General features: G+C 38.7%; 1 protein-coding gene across 2 annotated transcripts in view; it reads left to right on the top strand.

The window, feature by feature from the left end:
• srpx (sushi-repeat containing protein X-linked) overlaps nt 1-26,300 on the top strand; it is a 94,082-nt gene that overhangs the window by 11,391 nt on the left and 56,391 nt on the right. Inside the window, exons 2-4 of one of the 2 annotated variants that reach the window (XM_039745079.1) lie at nt 21,642-21,698; nt 24,498-24,689; nt 25,625-25,801. In XM_039745079.1, the coding sequence (XP_039601013.1) occupies nt 21,642-21,698; nt 24,498-24,689; nt 25,625-25,801 (426 nt within the window). The remainder of the gene's footprint in view (nt 1-21,641; nt 21,699-24,497; nt 24,690-25,624; nt 25,802-26,300) is intronic. The other variant, XM_039745080.1, reaches the window with a different exon arrangement.

The following is a 26,300-nucleotide window of genomic DNA, read 5'->3' as shown; positions in this document are numbered from 1 at the left end:
TAAATGTTGGGATTGTGATCTGGTGGTCGGAGACACAAACACGGAATTCAGTGGATGCTCTTCTGAGTGGGCTTTCTTTATTGCATACATGCTGTCTCTACCTGATGTACCCCATCCCAGCAAGCATTGTGTGCGAGGCAGTAGCGAATCCTGAAGGAAGCGCCAGTACATTGCAGGGTGAATATGAGCAACACATACACTAGCAGGGTCAATATAGCATAACAAAACCCCACATACTACATGATGTTGAAAGGAAACTGAAGCACGGTGAGTAAACCCACCAAAAAAACGTGCAAGTTCAAGGCATTTAACACCCGGGACCCCATTGCTGCAAGGCAGCAGTGCCTAACCTCCACACCACCGTTCCCCCACATGATTAATACATGCTTTAATGCATGTCATCATAAAAATTATATCAGATACTTATCTTAGCATTCTAAATGTTCAGGGAGCAGGAATATCATGAAATTAATGTATTGTGTGTGGCGAGGGCTGCCTGTACCTCCTCTTAGTGCAAGAGAAAGTCAGTTTAAGAAGCACTTAGTGATTAACATGGCTCGAACACTTAACACAAAGCATTTAATGTGCTACATAACTTATGACGGGGTTTGGGAAAATCTAGTAAATTAAATATTAATTTTAAGATTAGTTTGCGATGTTCTACTTTAATGAAAAATTACGAGAATAAAGTCAACATGTCGTCACACTATTACACAATATCCGGGTACATTACACAGTTACCACCCAACACTAGTAAGAATACATTTTTTGCTAATTTCTCTGCTTGATTTGGTCATCCTGGATGAAATTAAGACCTATGGAGTGCCTTGTACATACGGCATTTAAAAAAAAAAAAATTCATAAAATGAAAAAGGCAGTGTGTGTGCGACAGGACAGATTGAAGCACCACAAACCAATTATTGATATTTTTTAATGCATGAAGAGTCACCTCCCCCACTCATTTTTTGGTCAAGAGTCCTGTTTTCAATTTAAAAAGTGACTCTTGATGTCAATGACTTTTGACTTTCTGTTTATGTATGTGTTAATAATTTGGAAAGTAACAAAATAATGATATTTTAGCAAAAAACAAAACATTCATTTTGCATGTTTTGAAGACAACTACAAGATAAAAGAAATATGGATTATTTGTGTGGTTTTGTTTTCTTTTTTCCCCATGGATGTCTCTTTTAAAACCTTCATTGTATCTGCTTTGTTTTAGATTCCTCAACTACAGGTACATTTTGTGTTTCGAAGGTACAGTACAGTTATCTCTTGTGAATGCAAAAATCTGAGAATACATTTTGTGCCCATGATTACTACATATTCTAAGTTTATTGTACTAAATAACATGCAAAAAGTTGTGAGATATGAAGAGAGAGAATGATCACTGCGCAATCAAATCATGTATGTGAGACTGGCTGCTGAGAAAAAGATGTGTGTCACCCCTCAGATAAAGTGTGTATTTTGATAGTTCTTTAATGAACTTCAACTTTTTACAAAATTCAACTTATAATAAATGTGTGTATATTTATGATAGTAAATCGGATGTAGAGGATGGTGGTGTAGTTATGAAATGAAATTCCCGGTGAACTGCCTTCTGAAAGTTATATAAAGTTTTTCCCTACCATGATGCCAATATATAAAGATTTTTAGAAATTGGGAGCACTCTAACTCGGATAAAACCACACAAACAAGTAAGTACAAGACATGAATATAAATTAAGTAAAAACTGCAATCTGATAGGTATAATATTGATTCAGTTTTGCAGTTAAGCATTGAAACAAAAAGACACCACAAATCTTGATCCCGTTGGCTTCATATGACTCACTTTTAAAGTTATTGCCTTCATCCTTTACCCAGCAGCCTTTGCATCAATCGCCAAAGCTGCCCAATGGGACTGTATTCCTGGGGTTGTGGGGACTTACAGTCCATTTACAGTAAGTAGCACTGCTACTGCATCGTCTGCATCATCCAATTAACTACTATTAAATTAAAGCCAACTTCATAATATAGTCACTTTTGATTTGTCAGATGTGTATTCCCTTTTATTAGATAACTAGCAAAACACCCGCTCTTCGCAGCGGTGAAGTACTGCCTTAAAATTTTTATTAAGAAGAAAATTAAACTTTTTTAAACTGAGAGAAAATATACCAATAATTATTTGTTAAGGATCTCTTTGTATACCACATTGTGAGTTCGGCTCTCCAGTTGTAATATGACCAGGCTGTGCGCTGAGCTTACTCTTGAGCATGCAACATACAATTGGCCATGTGAACAGTAATCTTGTTTCAAATCTCGCAGCTTGGATTGCTGCTGTCATAATCGGTTTGAGTTTCATGGTTTGTTTCGATTACGACAGTATTTGTAGGACTTGTGTTGAAGAGACATTCGGCATCTGTCAAGCGTTGTAAGTATACAACCGGTTTCATTGATAACTTCACATCCAGCTTTTGAGAGTTTAAACATTCATAAACATCAAAGTGTCCACTACTCAAATCGTCAACTGTCAATCTAAGATGTTTAAGAGGCATTGGCGATTGTCGAAAGGTGTAAAATATTTGGCCATTTCGGTACACTTGAAAGAGACAACCGAACAATTCAGCAGCAGCCATCAACTCACATGCAGATGCATAGGTGAAACGGCTTAAACATTTCACTCTTATAGTGCTCCTGTGTAGTATAATTATCTCCTGTACCGTCATCAGTCCACACCTTGAACTGTCCCAGTCATTCAATACATAAGACACAATGTTCCTACGGATATCAAGAGTGAGCCTGATATGGCCGTGCAATATGTAACAAAGAGAATGGAAAAGGCAGGTTCCATCTTTGGGCATGGAAACCACTCGGTAAGTGACAGTTCTTTGATCTATGGTGATCACCTGAATAGACATGTTAATGGGGGTACGGTTGGAATGATAAAGGAAATGGGTACCTGAACAATGTAAAGTAAGTTTAAAATACCTAAACAATAACTATAATCATAATAAATGAACAATAAAACAGCGAGAAGAAGTGGGAGGTGTTGGGATGGGGGACCCAATGCCGCCTCACGCGGTGACCGAGCTGCAAGCTATGGACGTATATATGTATGTAAGTAGGATTCGGTTAGCGTTGGGAACCCGCGTACTAAATTTCTTGAAGATGGGCCCATAAGTAACAAAGACCGTTGAAAAGTTCAATATGGGGGCCGACAGTGGCATCATACCACCGAAATAAGTACCAAATTTCAGCCTTCTACCTACACGGAAAGTTGGAGAATTAGTGACGTTGGAAAGTTCAATATGGCGGCCGACAGTGGCATCATACCATCGAAATAAGTATGTACATCGGTTTCGGTTAGCGCAGGGAAGCCGCCTACCAAATTTCGTGAAGATGGGGCCATAAATAAGAAAGTTCAACATGGCTCACGTTGTCGACCGTTATGACCTTTATGTGTAGAATTTCGAAATGAAACCTTTTTAACCTTTGTAAGTAAGCTGTAAGGCATTTCAGCCTTCTACCTACACAGGAAGTTGGAGAATTAGTGATGAGTGAGTGAGTGAGTGAGTAAGTGAGTCATTGAGGGCTTTGCCTTTTATTAGTATAGATTATAATTTACTGACTTGGGCGGCATGATGGTGTTATCTTCCTCACAGCTCCAGCATCCTAGGTTCAAATCTTAGCCAAAGCCCATTGTGGAACTTATATGGCCTCAGCATGCATGCAAGGGTTTTTCTCTTGGTACTTTGGTTTTCCTCTGAAATCTCACAGATGTGCATGTTAGTTTAATTGGCGATTTCCAATGAAAAATGTGGGCTTGTGTGTAACTGTGCCCTCTGATGGACTTGGTTGAATGTTTCCTACTGCCCAATCCCACCAGAATAGGCTTCTGTGCCCATGACACTTAACTTTGTTAAGGAATTTTCATAATAATGGAATGGATATAGTATTGAGTTTTTTATTTCTTTGAAACAAAAAATAACATAGTCCAAGATGACATGTATGGTGTATATAAGCCAGGTTTCCATCCAAGGAGTTTTTGCGAAAAAATATTTAGCACTTCAAATTTTAGCTGATGGAAATGCTAATTATCGATAAAATGTTGTACATGTCGACATAATATTTTTCCGTTTAACTTTAGCGCATAAATTCCATATCGATACTTCAGATGTCGCAAAAACTACATTGGAAACATTTTTTGTCGGGAAAAAAAGGGCTTTAAAGCAAATAAATGTGTCACATGATACATTTTCATCACGTGCAATCAAAACGAGAACGGAGTGGTTCGCATGGTCTGATGAAGAGCCTCGTTATTTCTCGTGATGAGCTAATGCAGTAGCGGATAGGCTGGGTCTCCTGCTACTAAAAGGGGTACCTGAACTCCCTCCACATCAACTGTAGCCTGGGGGTGTCTCTCAGGATGTGCCAGTCAAAATATTTAATAAACCGCGTGTTTCATTATCTAAACATTTTTTTTCTTATTATTAAATGGCAGATGTTTTAGCATATATGAGAAATTCTCTCATTAATATTAACTTTAGTTTTTTTTTGATTAAACGTCGTTATTTTGTATTAATTCAAATATCAGTTTTAATTAAAAACCTTAAGGGAAGCAGGTTACAGTACTAATTCAGTTGTTATCACACAGAGAAGGGATGTTGAAAGGTAGGCTCACCTGTACAGATCCGATGCTGCAAACACAGCTGCATCATGGGCACTTCCAGGAGTGCCAACGCAAATGTCTCGTATCATGCACCTGTCATCAACAAGGGCCTGGAGAAAAATAGATGGCCACCCTTTGCAATTAATGTAATCGCGGTAGCCTTCCGTCGGGGGAAGAATAGGCACATGCGTGCCATCCAGCGCACCGTAAATCTGTGGCACAAGATGCACCAAGGAATTGCGGTATGCAATTTCATTGGCCTCCGCTACAGTCGGAAGTCTGATATAACGCCGCATTAAGTTTTCTTTAATAGCGGTGCACACAGCATATACACATCGATGGATGGTAGTTTTACCAACCCCGAAAGTTTCTCCAACTACTCTATACTCGGCGCAGGTTGCCAGCTTGTAAAGGGCGATGGCAATCCGCTTTTGGGTTGGAACCGGTGGTTGATGGCAACCTGTGATTGGCGCAACATCAGGACTGATGAATCCACATAACATCTCACACATCGGCCGTGTCATTCTAAAATGTTGCAGCCAGAGATTTTCTCCACCACCTCCTCCCAGAAGGTCTTATTTCATCGTCTCTCCTATACCCGTGGGTTTCGTCGCACTGGGGTACTTTCTTCGAGCTCTAGGGCTATCGGACAAGCAACTGCTTCATTCTGCTGTCGTCTTCGGATATTATGTACAATTCCAATTATTTGTGAAACTGAAATAACAGTAAGCTGGCAAATTTCAAAAAACTGTCTAAATAATCTCTCCATTTCTTTGTTTCTTTGTTTAGTGGAGGGGGTGTAACGTGGAAAATAAAAGGTAGATAATTTGCGACATACACAAAATTATGTATGGAAACAGCTCACGGGCAGATTTTTTTTCGCGATGCAACAAAACTTATGCGACAGTTCGTTTTGGGGGGGATGACGTCATCATGCACACCATTTTATCGATAAAAAGCCAGTTGGATGGAAACAGGCTGAAGACAGCAAATTTCGCACATTTTTTTTACGTATATTCGGCTTGTCGATAACAAAACGTCGCAGAAAACTGGATGGAAACTTGGCTAATGTCACTGGCCTTATGCCCATTATGACAACATGAATAACACAAATTATTTTAAAGATGTCAAAAGAAAGCTTTAAAATGAGCATGTGGATTTATTACAGCAATGTTAATTAGAATTTTAGGAGTTAATCTGAAGATTTAAATTTTCTGTGTGTATATTTCAAATAAGTCAAGTGTGTAATGTGAAACAATGTACTGTGTTATTGGGCTATAGGTTTAAACAGAAGCCTGCCAGCAGCTGTGAAAGCTAATCCTCCCGATTTGACATTTTGTGAAACCAATTTCATTTTTGCTTGATTGTTCTTGATTTCTAGTGCATTAGGCCATTATTGCCTAATGTTTAGAGGCAGATGGGAAACAAAGCCCAAGTGTAACTCACTGCAAACCTTTTGCTGTGTTTATGTACGTGTGTGCCACAGCAGTCACATGTTTCTGGCAAGAAAAATGCCTCACTTCATATTTGGTTCAGGTCAGTTAAAGGAAGCTAAGTGTGGAAATTTTTAAATTGGAATCATTGAGGTGAGAGGCATAAGTAGTAATTTTCAAATATATCATATCATTGTTGAATTCTCGCAGTTTAGGAGTTTGTCCAGATTTTGTTTTTGTCTAAAATCAGTTACATTTATTTTGCATAGCACTTTACTTATTGATCCTGTTTTTAACATTGCACTGATTGAAAAATGCAATACAGCATTATTTTCAGTGGAACAGCATGGCAGCACGGTTGTTAGTGTCCTTTATTTAAATGGTTCTGGGTATGCTCATTTTCCTAGTTTCTGAAGAGTTTTCCTCTGTGTATTGTGATTTCCTTTTCAGATTACAAAGACATACAGGCTTTGTTAATTGGCAGTTCTACTTTGGCCCATTAGGAGTAGGGGTGTGGCTGAGTCTGAGTGGTCCCAGCAGTGCATTGGTCTTTCACTGTGCAGAACTGGTTCTTGACTTGTGCACAATGCTACTGGGATAGGTTTCAGCTAGCTAGCAGGCTAGCAGGTTTGAGAATGTTGTATATGTTATTTACAGTAAAAGTCAACCGCTTATGCACAGGTCAGGTCAGTTTGGGGATCATGCACTTGTACAGAACATTGCTGTACCCACATTGGCAACCTCCCAGGCAGACACGCTGTCCAGTTCCACCCTCTGGAAATTACAGTCTATCTGTGGCAGCCAGGTGTTATGTGGGTGTCCCCTTAGTCTGGTCCAGCCTCTTGGGTCTCAACAATGAGGATACTGTGAGCCGGATTAACATCAGGGAATCATGTAACATGGCCGTAGTGCCCTAAATGATGCTCCCTCACAATACAATACAAAGTCAAACCAGTGTTGTGAAGGATTCCCCAAAGAGACATCATACCAAAGGAGTCCAGTCTTCGTCTCAGGTCACTGGATGGCGTCCATGTCACTCAACCATATAGCAAAACAGAAACACCAAGACTCTTAAAGACTTGGACCTTCATCCTTTTGCAAATATATCAGGAATGCCACACTCCCCTTTCCAGTGACTTCATGACCCCTCTGTGCTCTCACAGTCCATTTACTGATTTCATAGGAAGAGTAACTAGAGACATGAATGTCACTACTAAGGTAAATAAACTTCTTGATGCGGTTAACACCCTTTCCACAAACAAAAACACTGCTGATAGCTGTGCCCAATAAGCCATTAAAGGCCTGGATCTTAGTTTTTATGCAGGACACTCGCAAGCCCAAACACTCAGACTCCTCGCTCAATCTCTTGAGAGCCCCAATCAGATCCTTCATTGACTCTCTGTCGGCAAAGTCAAGTTCAGTGAATCTTTCTTCACCAGCAGATGCCCCACAGCCTCTGGACCCATGACCCTGTCCAACACCCAGTTCATACAAGCATTGAATAGAGTAGGAGCAAGAACACACCTCTGATAAACCCCAGAATCACCTGGGAAAAACACAGAAGTTTTTTCTCCACTCTGCTCATCACTCACAGTACCAGTGTACAGGCCGACTATGACATCCAGCAACTACAGGAGGATGCTGCGAAGTCTCCACAGGACAGTTTGATCAAATGAGTTGAGCGATTTACAAAAATCGACAAAGGCTGCAAAGAAATTCTGCCAATATTTGTGTTCGCAATAACCCTCAGTGCCAGGATGTGGTTGATGGTATACTTCTTAGGCATAAAGTCAGACTGCTGGTAGATAAGCAAGTGATTACAGATCCTACTGAGGTTGACCCTAGCAAGGATCTTACCTAGCATGGAGAACAGTGTTCTCCCCCTGCAGTTGCTACAATCCATGCGATCACCCTTGCTTTTCTAGATAGGGACAAGAAATCCCATTTTCCGGTCAGTTGGGATGACACCCATCTCCCAAACGGAAACAAAGATTGCTTGCAATGTCAGGAGGACAGCCTTACCACCAGCTTGGAGACATTCACTCTGGATACCACAAATCCATGCAGCCTTCTCTACCTTCAGCTGGTTAACAACCTGTGCAGTTTCAGTGAGATTTGGTGGTCCGCAGCTAATTGGAGGATCAGCCTCAAGAACCGTGGGTCAGAGTTGTCCAGTGTCCTAGCCAGAGGATTATCTTTAAACAGCTGCTCAAAGTGGCCAGTCCAGTGCGTCACAACTGCAGCGTCATCCTTAAGGACTGTTCCATCACTCACCCTGACTCTGCCATTCCAAGGAACAGATTTGGATGTGCATAATGCTTTAATTTCTCTGTAAGCAGGACGCGGGTCATTAGACTATAGAGGTGTGTCATTTGTTCACCAATTCTTCTGCCTTCAAAGCTGTAACTCCTCTCAGTAATATCCAGGGTGCCCTGTAAGATGAAAGACCTACTCCTGTGAACACCGGCAACACTAGCACAACCCTCGGTAACCTTCAAACTTGCTGAGGTTGTATATGCACCCTAATTAAAAAATAATGGCTTGTGTTGACATAAAGGTTGCAATCAATACAGACCTTGCCAACCTTTTTTGATCTTAAGTAAGGTGGACATTGTACTGAAGCCAGCATATTTTAGTGAGAAGCAGATGGTACTTATGACTGAGGTATCAAGCACAATGTGAAATAGCAGTTGTGGAGGATATGGTGATACATCACGGCTCATGCAATTACCCACACTGAAAAGGGCATTGCTTACTCCATACTACTTCATTTTTTTCATTTGTTTTGGCCAATTGTGTGATTATTATCACATACTATACCTTCAGTACACTCATCCTCATCCTTATCATTATCACAATATAAGTGCCATTTTTTAGGTTTATCAGAGTTGGCTGGTTGCCCCCAAACAACTTCACACTTCATTCTCTTAGACATGCTTTGTGTCAGATGATATAAAAAAACATTAGTTTTATACCAGTCTCCAAACATGTCTCCTTTATCTGGCTTACATCTTTTCCACCTCTTGTTTTACCTCGTCACCCAGTCTTGCTGTGCTTTTCTATTCAAGATGCCCAAACCACCATAGTTTCTTCCTTCTCAGAACATCACCTATCATCTCCACACCAAGCCTTTCTCATAATTCAGCTTTCATCTTCTCAATATTCTGTTATATTCCATACATCCATAGGGTTGTGTATCGTTTAGATTTTATCAGTTCCAAATCTGGTTCTGGTTCAGATTCTAATAGTCCCAATGCAATCACAAATTAGCAGCAGTCAGTTCGTTAAATAAGGTGCAAAATTGGGTATGAAATTACTAAACAATCCAGTCAAGTTCCTATGGGGTGCCTTTTGTAAAATGATGCATTTGTGTTTTCCACCATTATTTATTGTAAATTTCAGCATTCTTCAAATGTGTGTGTTTTATGAGGTGCAAAATGTGAAATCAATGTAAAATATTAAACTTAAATGGTTAATGCCTCTGTTAAATGCTAAATGTCCATGTCTTATAGCAAGGTCCATGGCGATTGTGCCATTGTAAATAAATAATTAAGAAGTGTTGCTGCTAGACTCAGGCTTGTGGGTGTAGCACTCCACTGCACAGTTGCAGGGAATTATGTGGGGGCAGTGGAGTTGATAGTTTGTAGAGTGCCCATGCACTTAACTTACAGTGCATCTGGAAAGTATTCACAGCGCATCACTTTTTCCACATTTTGTTATGTTACAGCCTTATTCCAAAATGGATTAAATTCATTTTTTTCCTCTGAATTCTACACACAACACCCCATAATGACAACGTGAAAAAGGTTTACTTGAGGTTTTTGTAAATTTATTAAAAATAAAAAAACTGAGAAATCACATGTACATAAGTATTCACAGCCTTTGCTCAATACTTTGTTGATGCACTTTTGGCAGCAATCACAGCCTCAAGTCTTTTTGAATATATTGCCACAAGCTTGACACACCTATCCTTGGCCAGTTTTGCCCATTCCTCTTTGCAGTACCTCTCAAGCTCCATCAGGTTGGATCGAGAGCGTCGGTGCACAGCCATTTTAAGATCTTACCAGAGATGTTCAATCGGATTCAGGTCTGGACTCTGGCTGGGCCACTCAAGGACATTCACAGAGTTGTCCTGAAGCCACTCCTTTGATATCTTGGCTGTGTGCTTAGGGTCGTTGTCCTGCTGAAAGATGAACCGTTGCCCCAGTCTGAGGTCAAGAGCACTCTGGAGCAGGTTTTCATCCAGGATGTCTCTGTACATTGCTGCAGTCATCTTTCCCTTTATCCTGACTAGTCTCCCAGTTCCTGCTGCTGAAAAACATCCCTACAGCATGATACTGCCACCACCATGCCTCACTTTACGGATGGTATTGGCCTGGTGATGAGCGGTGTCTGGTTTCCTCCAAACGTGACGCCTGACATTCACACCAAAGAGTTCAATCTTTGTCTCCTCAGACCAGAGAATTTTGTTTCTCATGGTCTGAGAGTCCTTTAAGTGCCTTTTGGCAAACTCCAGGCGGGCTGCCATGTGCCTTTTACTAAGGAGTGGCTTCCGTCTGGCCACTCTACCATGCAGGCCTGATTGGTGGATTGCTGCAGAGATAGTTGTCCTTCTGGAAGGTTCTCCTGTCTCCTCAGAGGACCTCTGGAGCTCTGACAGAGTGACCATCGGGTTCTTGGTCACCTCCCTGACTAAGGCCCTTCTCCCCCGATCGCTCAGTTTAAATGGCCGGCCAGCTCTAGGAAGAGTCCTGGTGGTTTCGAACCTCTTCCACTTACGGATGATGGAGGCCACTGTGCTCACCTGGCATTTAATGTAGATCTGATCCATTTAATTGAACAACAAATTCCACCCACTTGCAGAACTGAAACATGCTTGCAATCTGAAATTTCATATTTCTGTTCTTCAGTTTTGCTCCTGAAAGTGTGCAATAGGCTTCTTTGTCTTTTAAGTAAAATATGGCCTGGCCATAGAACATGCTACTTTGACATGTAATGTTTATGTTGTCAACATAAATCTGTCTTTAATTGCCATTCTTCATGTTGCAGCCTGTATTTTCTTAAATTTACAAGTGCAGGCTGCTTTAGTTTATACACTAATTAAGGAATTATGTTTCCTTGTGAGATTATAACATCATCAGAAAAACAATTTTTTAAACAATGGCATATTTTTGTTGTGTCATCCATAATTCAAGGCATCTACATGCCTTGGTCACTGATTAGTGATCATCACTCATTTGAATTGCTCTATTTTCCTACAGTAGAAGAATTTTATGTCTGTGTGCATTGTGAAATGAAGTATATACAGGTAAAAACAAAGTTAGTATGGTGTAGAGGTTCAAGCATTTCACTTTAAACCTGAAGACTGTTGGTTCCTGTCTTGAACTGTACCACTTATTCTTCTTGTCAGATTAAATGCTGGAAATATTGCCAATGGCTTCACTCTATTTCAGATGACTTACTGAGTTTAAATTTTGTGACTATCATCTTATTTTTCATAGTTGAAGTTCTCACAACTGAAGGGGGTAAGTTGAGAATGCCTAAATAATTGATGATCTTGTTTTTGGCACAAAATGTCAAGGGTAAGATGTACAAGTAGGAGGAGACAGAGTCTGAATTTGCTTCTATTTATCCCATATTTTCTTTGTACTGTTTGGAGCAGAGTATTTCATAGCCAGCTCTAAAAATGGTTCATTGGATGTTTCATGAAATCTGCACATAAGGCCAAGAAAATGAATAGTCACAGATACTGTGTCTGTTTTCAATACATAATTTATAGTGCAGTGTACACTACAGATTTTATTTTTTCTCCAGCCGTCTGGAGTTTTTTTTGTTTTTTCTGTCCCCCATGGCCATTGAACCTTACTCTTATTCGATGTTAATGTTGATTTATTTTTTTATAAATTATGTCTTTCATTTTTCTATTCTTTAATATGTAAAGCACTTTGAGCTACTGTTTGTATGAAAATGTGCTATATAAATAAATGTTGTTGTTGTTGGCAGTGCCTTAAATAAAATGTACCCTGAAGAGTTTTTCATATTTAGAAGTGTAACTGAGGACTTTGATGCATTAGTTTTGAGAGTTGGCAGTGTGGCAATTCAGATTCCGATGACGGGCCACGTCATTGCTTGTGTAGAGTTTGAACATTCTGCTCCAGATAGCCTGAGTTTTTATGCACACAACCAAACAGGGTCATTTTAGAATCGTCAGTCAACTTAACACTTGTGTTTTTAGAGATGTGGGAGGAAATTTCACATAGACACAGCGAGAGCATTTAAACGCCACAATGTCTGAGTATGAGATTTGGACCCAGGATGCTGGATCTGTGAGGTAGCAGTGTTAAGCCCTGCACCACCATGCTATCTGTAATGCCTTAAAGTAAAAATTAAATAAATGGGTGGGTGATGTGAATGTAACTGGGTCTCTGCTACATCACTGTTGTTACTCCCTAGAGTTTTGTGAAGAGAATTTTTTCTCATATAGAGAAATATTTGAATATTTAAGTTCAATTACATGTCTAAAGGTTTAGAGTGAGAACTCCAGCGTTATTTATTTAAATTAGTACATAAATGTGTACATCATAACCAAATTAAAAAGTCAACCTGATATAGGAGCAATGCAGTGATTTTGCCATTTTATACTGAAGAAGAGGCTACAATAAGATTCATTTAGCTTATCAAGCTAAGATTCCATGTTTTAACTCTGAAACTCTCAAAACAGTGAATTTGTATACCTAACCTGTGGTAGCTGCAGTGTGAAGTTACATTACTTAATTTGTGTTTTTTAAATGTGTTTTTGTTTAATCAGATCAGATAATATATATAGTCATTATAGATGATTCTAGTGCTTATGTAGGTATCACTTACTCAGAATATTTAAGTATAGTTTGCCTTAAGTGAAAAATGACATAAAATCAAAACAGCCTTTTATGTTATAAGGGCCAGTAGAAAATCAGCTCGTCCAGGAAGAGTTTGTACAAATGAAAAATGAAAGAATGACTAATTTTGTGGAAGGATTGGTCAGCCACTCTACAGTAGTTTGCCTTGTGGTATCAGACGTTTTAAACTGGGTTTGCATTTGCGTATCTTTTGGAAGATGATCACGCAGTCAAGAACCAAAATATGCATTGGAGTGAAATGGTTTCACTTTGGCTAGATTGGGTAAGATTATTGTTGTTTGCTCTTAGCATGGCGGACAGGACAAAATTTTTTCTGAATTTGGATTGTCTTGCAGCTATAGTGCCAACTAAATAAAATAATCCTAATAAACATCCACACTACATTCTGTTACTAGTTTGATTCCACTCTCTTCACATTCCTTTATTCTGTGTACCTGGGTTTACTTCTTTATTCACAAATGTGCCTAGTGATTCTTAATTCACAAAGCATACTGTAGAACAGTTAGGTGTATGCAGTGGTGATTCATCCAGGGCTGCATTCTATCTATCATCAAACTCGTAAGATACACATGTACCATGTGTATGAATGCAGGCATGTATGATTATCTTAATACTGCTTTTCCTTGTAGTGGAGTTGGAATAGTTAAATTGTTTATGATCACAAGGGGCCAGAGCCCATGCCAGTGTGTAGGTATGCAATGTAACCTTACAAAGAGGTCTGATATCCATGACTTTGTTTGTTTCAATACAACAGCACTATTGGAGCCTGAATTAAATTGAGGAATAACTCTGTTCTGCGTTGCCAGATTGCTGTGTTAAAAGTTAAGGCAATGTGCTACCAAAAAATGCAGTGATTCGTGTTGTGTTTGTAACAGAAATTTCAATCGTAAAAAAAATACAACTTTTATATATACAGAAAGACACTGAAAGTAAAAATAGAACTAGAACTTTTTCCCAATTTTGCATCCTATAATCGTTAGGAAACATCTACTCTAGACTGACTGAAAATGATTTCCAAAATTCTGCTGCCCTCTTTTGTTTTGCATTTGTACTTCCTTTTGTTGCTTAAATACACACCATAGATCAGTGTCCTCTGCAAAGGTGATTGTTCCAGGATGCTGTCCATAATATGCTTTTCCAGTCATATTGTTATCTTTTTTTTTTTATTTTGGTAGTTTCATAAATGGATTTTTCTTTGAAACTCTCTGCCTGTAAGGCCAGAGTCGGCTTTTCCCTGTTGTAGATAGCACTGCTATTTGTTGCGCATTTAAGGGAAAAAGCCAGCCAACGACCTGTAAGGCATTTCTTTCTCATTTATAGGCTATGGTGTACTTATCCTGTTATGCAGTTGTGCCTTTAGGTGTTCCCCTTTTTTCTCTACTGGTCAGATCCACTTCACCATCTTCTATTAGTAATATACACCTATTTTATAAAATCGTCAGTGTCTTGGCAGTCTGTTACATGAAATAACCTTCTTTCTGCCAAACTAAAAACTTTTGGAATGCCAGTACCTTGCAAACTAAGTGAACAGAATAACAGTTTTCAGCTGTGATAATGCAGTTAGAAAGGTTTAATATATTTACATTCACCCTTGTGTAGATATTTAAGACTCTTTTTATCTGTAATGTTGATTGCATTTTGTTTTAAGTCACATAGATTTCCTGTTGACCGTTTTGTATTCTACAAAGCTCATCTGTAATGGCTGTATTCACTCCATCTACTAAATATCTTATGGTAAGATCCTTGAAGACTTCTACTATGAATACTTTCTTCTTTCCACTTTAGACAGTATGTCTCTGTCTCTCTCTCTCTCTCCTAGACAGTCTCTCTACAAATGCTGTATTCTGACATCTTGTTTTAAGATAGAAATAGTGTTTCCTAGTGCCTGGAAAAAATAGTCATGTATGAAAAACAATTGTTCCCCCTTAAGTTCTCTGTCTGCATTTTTTCCCCAAATTCTATTTTATTTAGAATTGATTTGTATTTCTATATACATGTCAAAAATGACCCTATGAACCTAAAGTGCATATGCATAGAGCAGGGGTCTCCAGCCTTTTTCCCCTGAGAGCTACTTTTACAAAATGAAAATCGCTGAGAGCTACTCATGTATCATAACGTTTGTTCTCATAGCTTATTTCAACCCAAACAAACCAAATAAGCTTGTTTTGTCTGTCCATAACTCACATTTTGCTTTAAAACATCACAAAAATATTTAGTTCACCTGCAAGTGCATTTTGTATGCCTAGTGCCTATGCCTATCTCACACTATTGGATTAAAACATGAATGGCACCAAAACAAAACAATGCAATTACAAATACAAATACAATTACTTATTCATTTGTCATTTTGCTTCATGTCACTGTTTCACTTCACAAGAGTATTCACATGTCCAGTTGCATGTGTGATGTGTTTTTTAGTTAGTGAGATGACTGGCACTGCATGGAGTCAACAAGAGAGGTGTATGGTGGGGTGTAGCCACTTAAATTCACTCTTACGGAGTCATTTAAATGTTTATCTGTCAGTCTTGTTCTGAACTTTAATTTCATGACGTTCATGTCAGAAAAGGCAGACTCACAGAGGTATGTAGACCTAAACAAAGCAGCTAATGAGAGAACAATTGAATTCAACTTTGTTTGATATTTAAAATAAAGTGTTACTTAGGTCTTGATGAGTTTGAGTCCGGATATTCTCTTAAGTGTATGGCACATTGAAAAGATAGATTGCAATTCAGATTGTGGATCGTGATTTTGTGTTAAAAGGATTGTGATATGATTTTTTGGAAAGATTGGCCACCCCTAATTTGACTAATCAAGTTTTCAAATATATGTAGGATTCATTAACCCTTTGGCGAGCTACTTGGAAAGGGGTTGCGAGCTACCGGTAGCTCTCGAGCAACATGTTGGAGACCCCTGGTATAGAGATTTCTTCTAGTTCCAGGATTTGTTGGAGAAGTTGGTGACAAAAAGCTATGACTTCAGTGTGGATGTTAGTCTTCATTTTGCTTTGGATCATTTGTTTCCCATTTATGACTTAAAAATGTAAAACAACAGTTAAAAATACTAAAGAAATTATTTTGAAATACGATGATGTTTTACTCTATTCATTACTTAAATAAAATTCTAATTTTATCATTGCAGACAAAATCAATTACATACCCCGAGACACTTCAGGCTTCACCTGTAGAAGGAGGTTAGCAGTGTATGAGTCCTTTGGTCCTCCATATATATGCATTTTATACATTGTATTTGCTCAGAATTTGAGACAGCACCTTGGTTCTGCATTAATGACCAGAAGTAAATGAAAGCAGGGGAAATTCACAGCTTTATCATCCCAATGACCTGACTTTGAGAATAAGTGTAAGACCCAGAGTTCAAGAACCCCTACAATTCTTATTCTTTGCCATTCCAGGAAAAATAACCCAACTTTGAACAGGCTCATGGCTAGTTGAGCTACTTCTGCACATACAATCAGTGGTCCTGATAGAGTATGATGTAGATGGTCACCGTTTGGAGGTGACATCTTTGGCCTGTACAGAAAAAGTGCTTACATTTGTGGGGTCCTATTTTTTTCTTTATTACACTCCCACACTATCTTCTGAGATAACAGTGTTGACGCTGGAAAGCTAAAAAACAACTACTTGCTTGTCACAGGTATTTATGATACCTCAAATTTATTGCATTGGGACCCCTCCCTAGAGCAGGGGTTCTCAAACTCAGTCCTGGGGGACCCCTGTGGCTGCAGGTTTTTGTTCCAACCAGCCTCTGTTTTTAATTGAACTCCTGGACTAATTAAGTGAACTGTTGTTTCCCAGATTCCCTGTTTTGGGAACAATATACAAATTAGAAAACTAAGTTTGGTTAAAAAAAAAAAAAAGTATTAAAATGTACTAAGCAGTTATATGAATGTTTTCTTTTTAACAGTATTTTCATCTTGTCATTCTACTTTTCTAGGTGTTCTAATTGTTATTTACTACTTTGTGGGGCTGACGCTAAAGTAGTTGCAGCCTTTCACGATTGGGTGTTGTTTGCTTGGGTTTATGCTCTGCTAGTTTTTAATTGTCATTATTAAGATTCAATGAACGGAGCAAACTGCACGGAGAAAGGGCGAAATATAAGAGTTAAGCATTTAAATCCATAGCAAAAACAGAAATATTTCTAAGTTTCTTATAAATGTAAAAATCATGCTGCTGTGCTTTTCTGAATGTAGAATAAAAGATAAATAATACCAGCTAATTAAATGAGATCAGGTGTTCTCACTGATTGGGAATCTGGTTGGAACAAAAACCTGCAGCCACAGGGGTCCCCCAGGACCGAGTTTGAGAACCCCTGCCCTGGAGAGTCTTGATTCTTTTTCCGCTTCTGCAAACTGTAACGAGTTAAATTTTAAAGATTAAACAGTTTATTTGTATTTGATACAATGCATTTCTACATCCCGGTTTATATGCTAACAATTCTTTTAGAAACTGGATCAGTCTTGTCTCTCTGTTTTCCTTCTGTTAATGATGAATTATATAATTTTCAGTCAAATTCAAGATTTGATACTTTCGAGGTCAAGCCCAAGATTGTATAACTTTTAATTAGTATTAAATCAGCTGTATGATTTATTCTCAATAGATTATTAATTTTGCAAAAGCTCGATGCAAAACATTTTGGCTTTTTACTATTGGCAGAGACTAAAAAAATACTTCACTTTAATCACACAATCTTTCTGGCTTTTTATGACGAACTTTATTTCATAGTGTTATTTTATTTTATTTTTTTTTGCTTTTGTTTAACTGCTAAAGCGAAACATTAGAGGTGGTCTTTAAATTGTATTTCTTTACACTGAAATGTCTTCTAAACTACACTGTCCTCCTATGAGTGATTGTGACTCTTTAAGAGGACCCCCTGTCCTTTTCACAGTACCTGCAAGGTTATTTTCTGGTAGCTGGGCACCCTTGGGGGTATTTAAATAGGAGCACTGTGATTACCAGATATTCCAGCAGTTAACAGGAACCACAAGTGCTTATGTGAGGAGGTCCTGAGAGGATGAAAGGAGTTGGGGGAAGCTGACGTGCTGGAAGGCAGTGTGAAGAGAAGCAGTACAGGTGAAGTAAACTATGAAAGTCTTTGTGCTGCAGAGTCGTAAGTCAAGAGAAATCGTATGATGAAGTGGAGATTTCATTTTGTTGGCCACATTTCCACAAGCGTGCTGTAAGCTGCAAGCAAGTAAACTATTAGTGCTCATAAATGGGCACTGTGTGAAGGCTCTTTTCAGTTTGATGTGTTTAAACAAGGCTTCCACACCAGGAGCTTTACAGTTCAAAAGATGAAACTTATTTCCTTGAGGTCAGAAGGTTAAACAGGATAAACACAGTTGTGCTGAGCAGGGTGCTTTATTGTTTGGAAAACCAATTTGTTAAAGACTTGTTAAGTAACCAGTCCAACATTTATGTAGGGATAAAAATGTTGGATAAAACTGTTCTTATTTTTGGTGGCAAAATATGCACCCATAACAAAAGTGTTTTCACACTTGCCCTCCATCCCGGGTTGTAATTACCTTTATTCAACCAACTTTTACACTACATTTTGCAAAAGCCAGTTGTTTTACAAAACATCCATCCATCCATCCTCTTCCCCTTATCTGAGATTGGGTCGTGGGGGCAGCAGCTTGAGCAGAAATGACCAGACTTCCCTATCCCTGGCCACTTCTACTAGCTCTTCCGGGGGGAAACCCGAGGCATTCCCAGGACAGCTGAGAGACATAGTCCCTCCAGCGTGTCCTGGGTCTTCCCTGGGGCCTCCACCTGGTTAGACGTGCCCAGAACACCTCATCAGGGAGGCATCCAGGAGGCATCCTGATCAGATGCCCAAGCCACCTCTTCTGACTCCCCTCTATACGGATGAGCAGTGGCTCTACTCTGAGCTCCTCCTGGATGACCGAGCTTCTCGCCCTATCTTTAAGGGAAAGCCCTGACACCCTGTGGAGGAAACTCATTTCAGCCGCTTGTATCTTGTTCTTTCGGTCATTACCCACAGCCTATGACCATAGGTGAGGGTAGGAATGTAGATTGACCGGTAAATTGAGAGCTTTGCCTTTCGGCTCAGCTCCTTTTTCACCACAACAGACCGATGCAGAGCCTGCATCACTGCAGACGCTGCACCGATCCGCCTGTCGATCTCCCACTCCCTTCTACCCTCACTCGTGAACAAGACCCTGAGATACTTGAACCTCTCCACTTTGGGCAGGATCTCGCTTACAACCCTGAGAGGGCACTCCACCCTTTTTCGGCTGAGGACCATGGTCTTGGATTTGGAGGTGCTGATTCCCATCCCAGACACTTCACACTCAGCTGTGAACCAATCCAGAGAGAGCTGAAGAAAAAAGCAGTGACCAAGTCCTGAGCCCACCAACCCGTACCCCCTCAATGCCTTGGCTGCGCCTAGAAATTCTATTCATAAAAGTTATGAACAGAATTGGTGACAAAGGATAGCCCTGGTGGAGTCCAACTCTCACCGGAAACGGGTTCGACTTACTGCCGGCAATGCGGACCAAGCTCTGACACCAGTAGTACAGGGACTGAACAGCCCTTATCAGGGGGTCCGGTACCCCATACTCCCAGGGCACCCCCCACAGGATTTCCCGAGGGACACGGTCTAATGCCTTTTCCAAGTCCACAAATCACATGTGAACTGGTCGGGCAAACCCCCATGTACCCTCCAGGACCCTGCCGAGTGTGTAGAGCTGGGCCACTGTTCCGCGACTAGGACGAAAACCACACTGTTCCTACTGAATCCAAGGTTCAGCTATCTGATGGACCCTCCTCTCCAGGACCCTCGAATAGACTTTTCCAGGGAGGCTGAGGAGTGTGGTCCCTCTGTGGTTGGAACACACCCTTGAGGAACTCCGGGCGTATCTCATCCACCCCCAGGCCCTGCCATCAAGGATTTTTTGACCACCTTGGTGACCTCAGTCCCAGAGATGGGAGGGCCCACCTCTGAGTCCCCAGGCTCTGCTTCCTCATTGGAAGACATGTTAGTGGGATTGAGGAGGTCTTCGAACGTACTACCCCCACAGACCCACAATGTCTCGTGTTGAGGTCAGCAGTGCACCATACCCACCATACACAGTGTTAATGCTGCACCGCTTTCGCCCTCCTGAGACGCCGGATGGTGGGCCAGAATCTCCTTGAAGTCATTCCCCATGACCTCCCCAAACTCCTACCATGCCAGAGTTTTTGCCTCAAAACACAGATTCCAAAAGATGAATAAGTCAGGATAGTAAAACACTTGTTGTTTGCGGGGTCTGGGGAGAATAAAAAGACATTTATGTTTTTAAAGAAAATACTATTGTTGTCTAGGCATATTAAACATGGCTTCTCTATCCATATGCTGCCAGCTGTTGTTTGTTTTTGGTTATTTGGAAATGAAACCCCCAGCTAACTGTAAGCAAAAGTCTTATTTGTGTGTTCAAATGGCATTTTATGTCCCATGGGACTCTTTCTTATGTCTCAAAATATTTTTAATGATATAAAGTTGAGTAACCGTCTTTTGTAGGTAGTGACTCACTGCAGCCTTAGTAGACACTTTCATAATCTGGGTTAGAAAGGGACCTTAACTGGTACCAGTAATACGTTGTGATTTACACAACAGTTATTTAATTATACGTTGGTAGAATATTGTAAAGCATGTGCAGCTTATTACTAACACACGAGAAAGTTGTTGAAATGGTCTGATTCTGACACTTCTTTCTGATTGGCAGTTAGCTTTTTGAACATTCAGGATTTGCACAGAATGAGCATCAGGTTTGTATTCTGGATTTGTTAAATATTTTCCCTTTTTTGTTTCTAATGGAAAAACAAGTTTGTGGATCAAGAAATTACCATTCTGTGTTTATTATTTCTAAATTCTAGAAGCTTTCATCCATAAGAGAATATCATCATTGTGGTTTGTGGTAAATCCAAACTTTACTTTAGCAGTGGCATAGCGACATTATACATTCAATTTGCATTGGGTTAATAATGTGTATATTTCTGGGTTTTGCACTTCTAACTATTTTGTAGTTTATCTCTCTTTACTTTCTGTTTATGGAAGAAGTGAATCTTAACTTGGGAATGAAATAAAAACACTCTATCTCTCTCTTCAATCATTGGTTCCTCAGAGTCTGAACAATATTTTATGCCGTTGATTTTAGAAATAAATTGCCCACCCTTTACATTCCATTCAACCAAGTAAATATGGCACTTTTCTGTGGTACATTTAAGCCACATCTGAAACCAGCATGACTCATATTTTCATAAAACATAAAACCTCCACTTTTTTAGGATATTGTACATTGGGAAAAAAGTATGTATTAAGAGGCAGCAGTTGTCTGCCCACACCATACTAATGGAAAGACTATACAAATTTTTTGTTTAACATGGTTAACTTTTCCTTAGATATAGTGTGCTGAATGCAGGTAACATTTGTGCTGGCTTCAGGCTTTGTGACCTTCTGATCCGATTCTGCATTTTAACATATGAAAGAGCATCAGGCCAGTAGAACTGCTTTTTTCACCATTCACTCCAGTTAAGCTTTTTTTTTTTTTTTTTTTTTATATAAGCTCAATGCATGACAGTGTGCTTGGAACTGCTTTTTAGTGGTTTTGCTGTTTCTAGTCCTGTCTTTATTCATTTTGTGTTGTAGGTTCTGGATACTCAGCACTAGAAGATGACGAAGACTCATATGCACGTAGATATAGAGGTGACTGACTGCTTTGGCTAATCACTAATATGCTACGTGTTATGAAGAAAAGCAAATGTGCATGAAGGCCGCAGTTGTTCAAGACCTGGGTGACAAGACCAACTTTGCATGGGACTTCTCTAGGGCAAGCGGTATTAAAATAAACCCAGTCAGCCTTTTCGTTGTGTAGAAAACCAAACTAGAAATATCATAGTCTACTACTAATTATTCTAATTAACTTTAATGCTTAAAGCTGCATGTTTAATGATGTTAAGTTGGAAAGTGGCACTGTTCTTATACTGTGTACATAATGTTTGTAATGCTAGCGGGATTACGTAAAGGTTCTTCAGAGTAAATTAATTTCTTCATTTGATTTGCAGGTTTTTGTTCCTTTTAATTATGAAGTTATAGGTTTGTATCTTTATTCGAATATATGTAACAAAAGAAGATATAGCTTTTTTTCTTCTTCTTTTTTTTTTATATAGATATTTGCAGTGCAACTTGAAATGCACTATTGGGACAGCTATGGTCAAAAGTACCTGCTGTTTAAAGTCTTAGTCAAGTACTTTTTAAAAGTTTCTAAGACTATTTTCTTCTCATTTTTTATGTACTGACTTATAATTACAGGTATATTTACAGTATGTATGTATTGTTCAGTAGAATCTCTTTTTCTGGAATAGATATGTTCCTAGATACAGCATATAGTAGAAAACTGTGGATAGTGAAATGTACTTAGACTACCCATTATATTGCCTGTAAAATAAAGAAAATGAAGAATGTGTGGGAGGCCTACTTCTCCCTCTTCCTTGTGCCACCATGCATAGCTGTAAGTGCGAGGGAGCAAGAGTTCATGAGGCATACTTGTTCCCTTTTCTCTTCTTTTTGTGTCATATAATAAAAAAGCATGACATGCAAATTTTATTTTTTTTTAATTCTTTCTCTTCTGTTTTGCCACCAAATCATCTATCCATTTTCTTAATCCACATAACCAGGCAGGAAAGCTGGAGCCAATGTCATTGAGCATCAGGCACAAGTCATGAATAATCCCTGCCATGGTACCAGTCCATTATAAGATGAACACATACTAGGGTCAATTTAACAAAGCCACTTCATCTAACCTGCATGTCCTTGGACTATGGAAAGAAACAGCATGTGAACCCAGGACGTGAAACCCAGTCTTCATATTGCGATTCTGTATCGCTTGCCTTTATGCCGCTGCTCCACATTCTTGATCTCCACTAAATCTTATAAAGTTTGATTCGTTAAATTGACGTTTAGTCTCCATACTTTGTGCCAAAATCAATGAACATATCAGACTTACTGAGAAATGCCAAAACATGTTAACATTTGTGGAGTTGTATCTACTCGTTCTATCTTCTTATACCCAAATAAAAATAACTTCCCCTGCCACTGTTGTGTTCATATTTAAATGTGAGAAAAATTACAAAAAACAGGAAAAATTACAAAAAACAGTCACGTGAACAATATATGAAAATTGAATTTTTTATGAGGAAGAAAATCCTTGTGGTGACACTGATCCATAACTTCACCCTTTAAATGCAGACATCTGCAAGGATGCAAGTAGTGTCAGGTGATGGGTAGAGAACTTTACAGATAAGAAGATCGACATTGTTGACCAGTCCCATAGTGGTTGCCAGTTCGTACTATACTGAAATCTTAAGAGAGAAACAAGGCTGTCCAGGCAGTAACATTTCACTGTGTCTGTACAGTCAAAGCAGACTTCTACCAGAAGAGGATGTTAACTTCTAGAAGGGAGAAAAAAATGTATTGGTCAGGATGGGGTTATTGTAGTGAACCAAAACAAAGTTTAATTGTCTTTATTTACATCAAAATTAATACCAATTTAACTTGTGTATTACTTTTGATACAACACTCTTGTAAATACACAAGTCAGTGGTATCTGCTCAGTGTTCATATTTTTGTTTTTATATTTGGACAACTGTTGAGAATGCTAATAAAAGTTAATCTATGTTATTTTTCTTGTAGTAACTTGTTTGCCCTTGTCAATTCAGTTATCTTGCTTTATACTATTTTGGAGAACAGCCTTTGTGAACTCAAGCTGATAAAGAGCATGATAACAACATAGCAAAGAGCATTTTTAAAATGTGTTCTTTATTGGATTAAAACTGTTTGGAGGTTGAGGGCAATTTTATTCCATAACTGTTAATTATAATAATGTAATATTAAACTTTTAAAGTGGAAAATATGTAGACGTTCTATAAATATTTGCATAGTCCTAATGACATTAACAAAATGTAAATATAAAATCAAATGATGTAATAATTAAATATTTTACATCTTGGTAGCTTGCCACATTTCTCTTGGCTGAGATAGGTATATTTTTCCTCAGGGGAATTCTTAGACCATGCATGAGACATGCTTGTCAGTATCTGTCATGAAGCTATTGGGAATCTATTACTTATTTATGTGATATATTTTAGACAGTGTGGTGTAATGATTAAGGCTTTTGACTTCAAACCCTGAGGGTTGTGGGTTTAAATCCTGCAATTGACACAGCGTGACCATGAACAAGTTACTTGACCTGCTTATGCTCCAATTGGAAAACCAGAAGATACACTATATAATCAATTGTATCATAAATGTTGTAAGTCACCTTGGATAAAGGCAGTAGCCAAATAAGTAAATGTAAAATGTATGTGCTTTTGGAGAATGTCAAGGGCTACAGTGACTTCATAAACATATCTAAAAAGAAGATTTGTTCAACAGCAGTGATGCTTATTTAAGCAAAGTTATATACATGTAGTATTCAAGATGTTAACGTGTTGTACTTCCTTACAGAAACTCCTTGGTGTGCTCCAATCAAGGTTAAAAATGGCTATGTCAACTGTAGAACTCCCAGAGGAGAATATCACAAAAATGTTCTTGGAACCAGGTGTAGTATTCAATGTAAAAAGGGCTATGAGATGCATGGGAACCCAGAAGTTGTCTGTCTGTCAAGCAAGCGCTGGTCAGGAAATTATGCATGCAGTGGTGAGTAGCTGCTTGCATCCCAGGTCTCACAATTGTGCTGGTAAATTGTGGCAATTGCTTGTTGACGTTTAGTTTAAATTTTTGCTATTTCATTTTTAGTAAGGGAGAACACAATGAAAAATGAATGTTTAAAAAAATATAGCAAAACATGCTTTTATGTTTTAGATCCAATACATATTGTATGTCTCATAATGGATTTTCCTGTGAAATTACTCCAGTTTAGATGATGGCATACTATAGTGAATATTACATTGTATCTTTTTATTCTACAAAGTAGACTGTGTTTCTAGTAATATTTCTCTATGCACAGATTGGTATATTCTAAATACTGGAAGAGTTGTGCAGAGAAAAAATGGACCTATAATAAAAATAAGGAGTTCAAAAACATACCATTGTGCTCAACCTTACATATATATCCATCCCTGCACTGAATTAGCTGTATCTAATGTTAAAGTCATGAAGTGCCTGTCATGGAAACACTGAACCCAAGTCAGAAATCAATACTAGATGCTATTCCAGCCCACTGAAGGGCACACTTATGCTCATTAGGCCAGTTTAAAAACATGGAAGCATGGGAATTCCTGATTCACTAACAAATTTTATTCTGTAGCCAAATTTCAATAGTTCTGTCAATAGCTTGTATGGCAAGATGGCTTGTTATGGTTTCATTAAGCTACCCTGAAATTATTTTTATTAGCAAAAATCATTTCAGAAACACAATGGCTTTGAGTACAGCAAGAATTAGCCCACTGCTTCAATAAATTAATGTATGAATTTATGATAAATGTTACCCATTTCTTTTCAGAACCTAAGTATTTGCTGCCAGTTATTTGCTTTTGTTTGTTTTCATTCATTCATTTAAAGTACAGTATAGGTTTGGTTTTCATCCCCATGAATTCTTATAGATAGGTGATATCTTTTGTGTTTGGTTGCAGAAATCCGCTGTGCTAAGCTTGCAATGCCTGCCAATGGTGGTTATAAATGTTCAGATGGTTCCTATTTTAACTCAAGGTGTGAGTTTTTCTGCTCTCCTGGGTACCAGCTGAAAGGAGACAGGACTGTAAGTTGCATGAGCAGCAAAGCCTGGAGTGGGAGAAACCCAACATGTGAGGGTAAGTTAAAACTTGGAATTCACTCCTTTCATGTATTTGTGTGGTTATGTTTATATGAGTTTTTTATGGTTAAATTTTAAAATGAATGTTTGCTTGTGGAATGAAAAACAGAAGCTGACACTCAAGGGAAAATAGCTTGGGCTTCATCTCCTTTAATTGGTTAATTAGAAGCCTGTTAGGCATAACTATATCCTTTCAGTAATCACCCAGTATGTGTTCAGTTATAATGAGTACTGTGGTGATGTTTGATTGGCTAAAAATGCAACCCAGCATTTGCTTTCTAGTCACAGAATGGCTTTACATGTGGTTTATGTGGCAAACAATTAAAATGCTGTTATAGAAATGAAGCAAATACAATTTGAGGCCCTTGAGACCACCCACTGGAAAGATCTTGCAGCAAAGAAAATTTAGTAGTGATTGTCAAACCTACTTATATCCATTTATGTTGTGTTTAGATGCTGTTTTATGTATTTCATTACAGTCAAGTTTGTTTTGTGTT

This window comes from Polypterus senegalus, chromosome 2, assembly GCF_016835505.1.
Source record: "Polypterus senegalus isolate Bchr_013 chromosome 2, ASM1683550v1, whole genome shotgun sequence".
Lineage (NCBI taxonomy): Eukaryota > Metazoa > Chordata > Cladistia > Polypteriformes > Polypteridae > Polypterus > Polypterus senegalus.
This window is presented reverse-complemented; position numbering and strand designations above follow the sequence as displayed.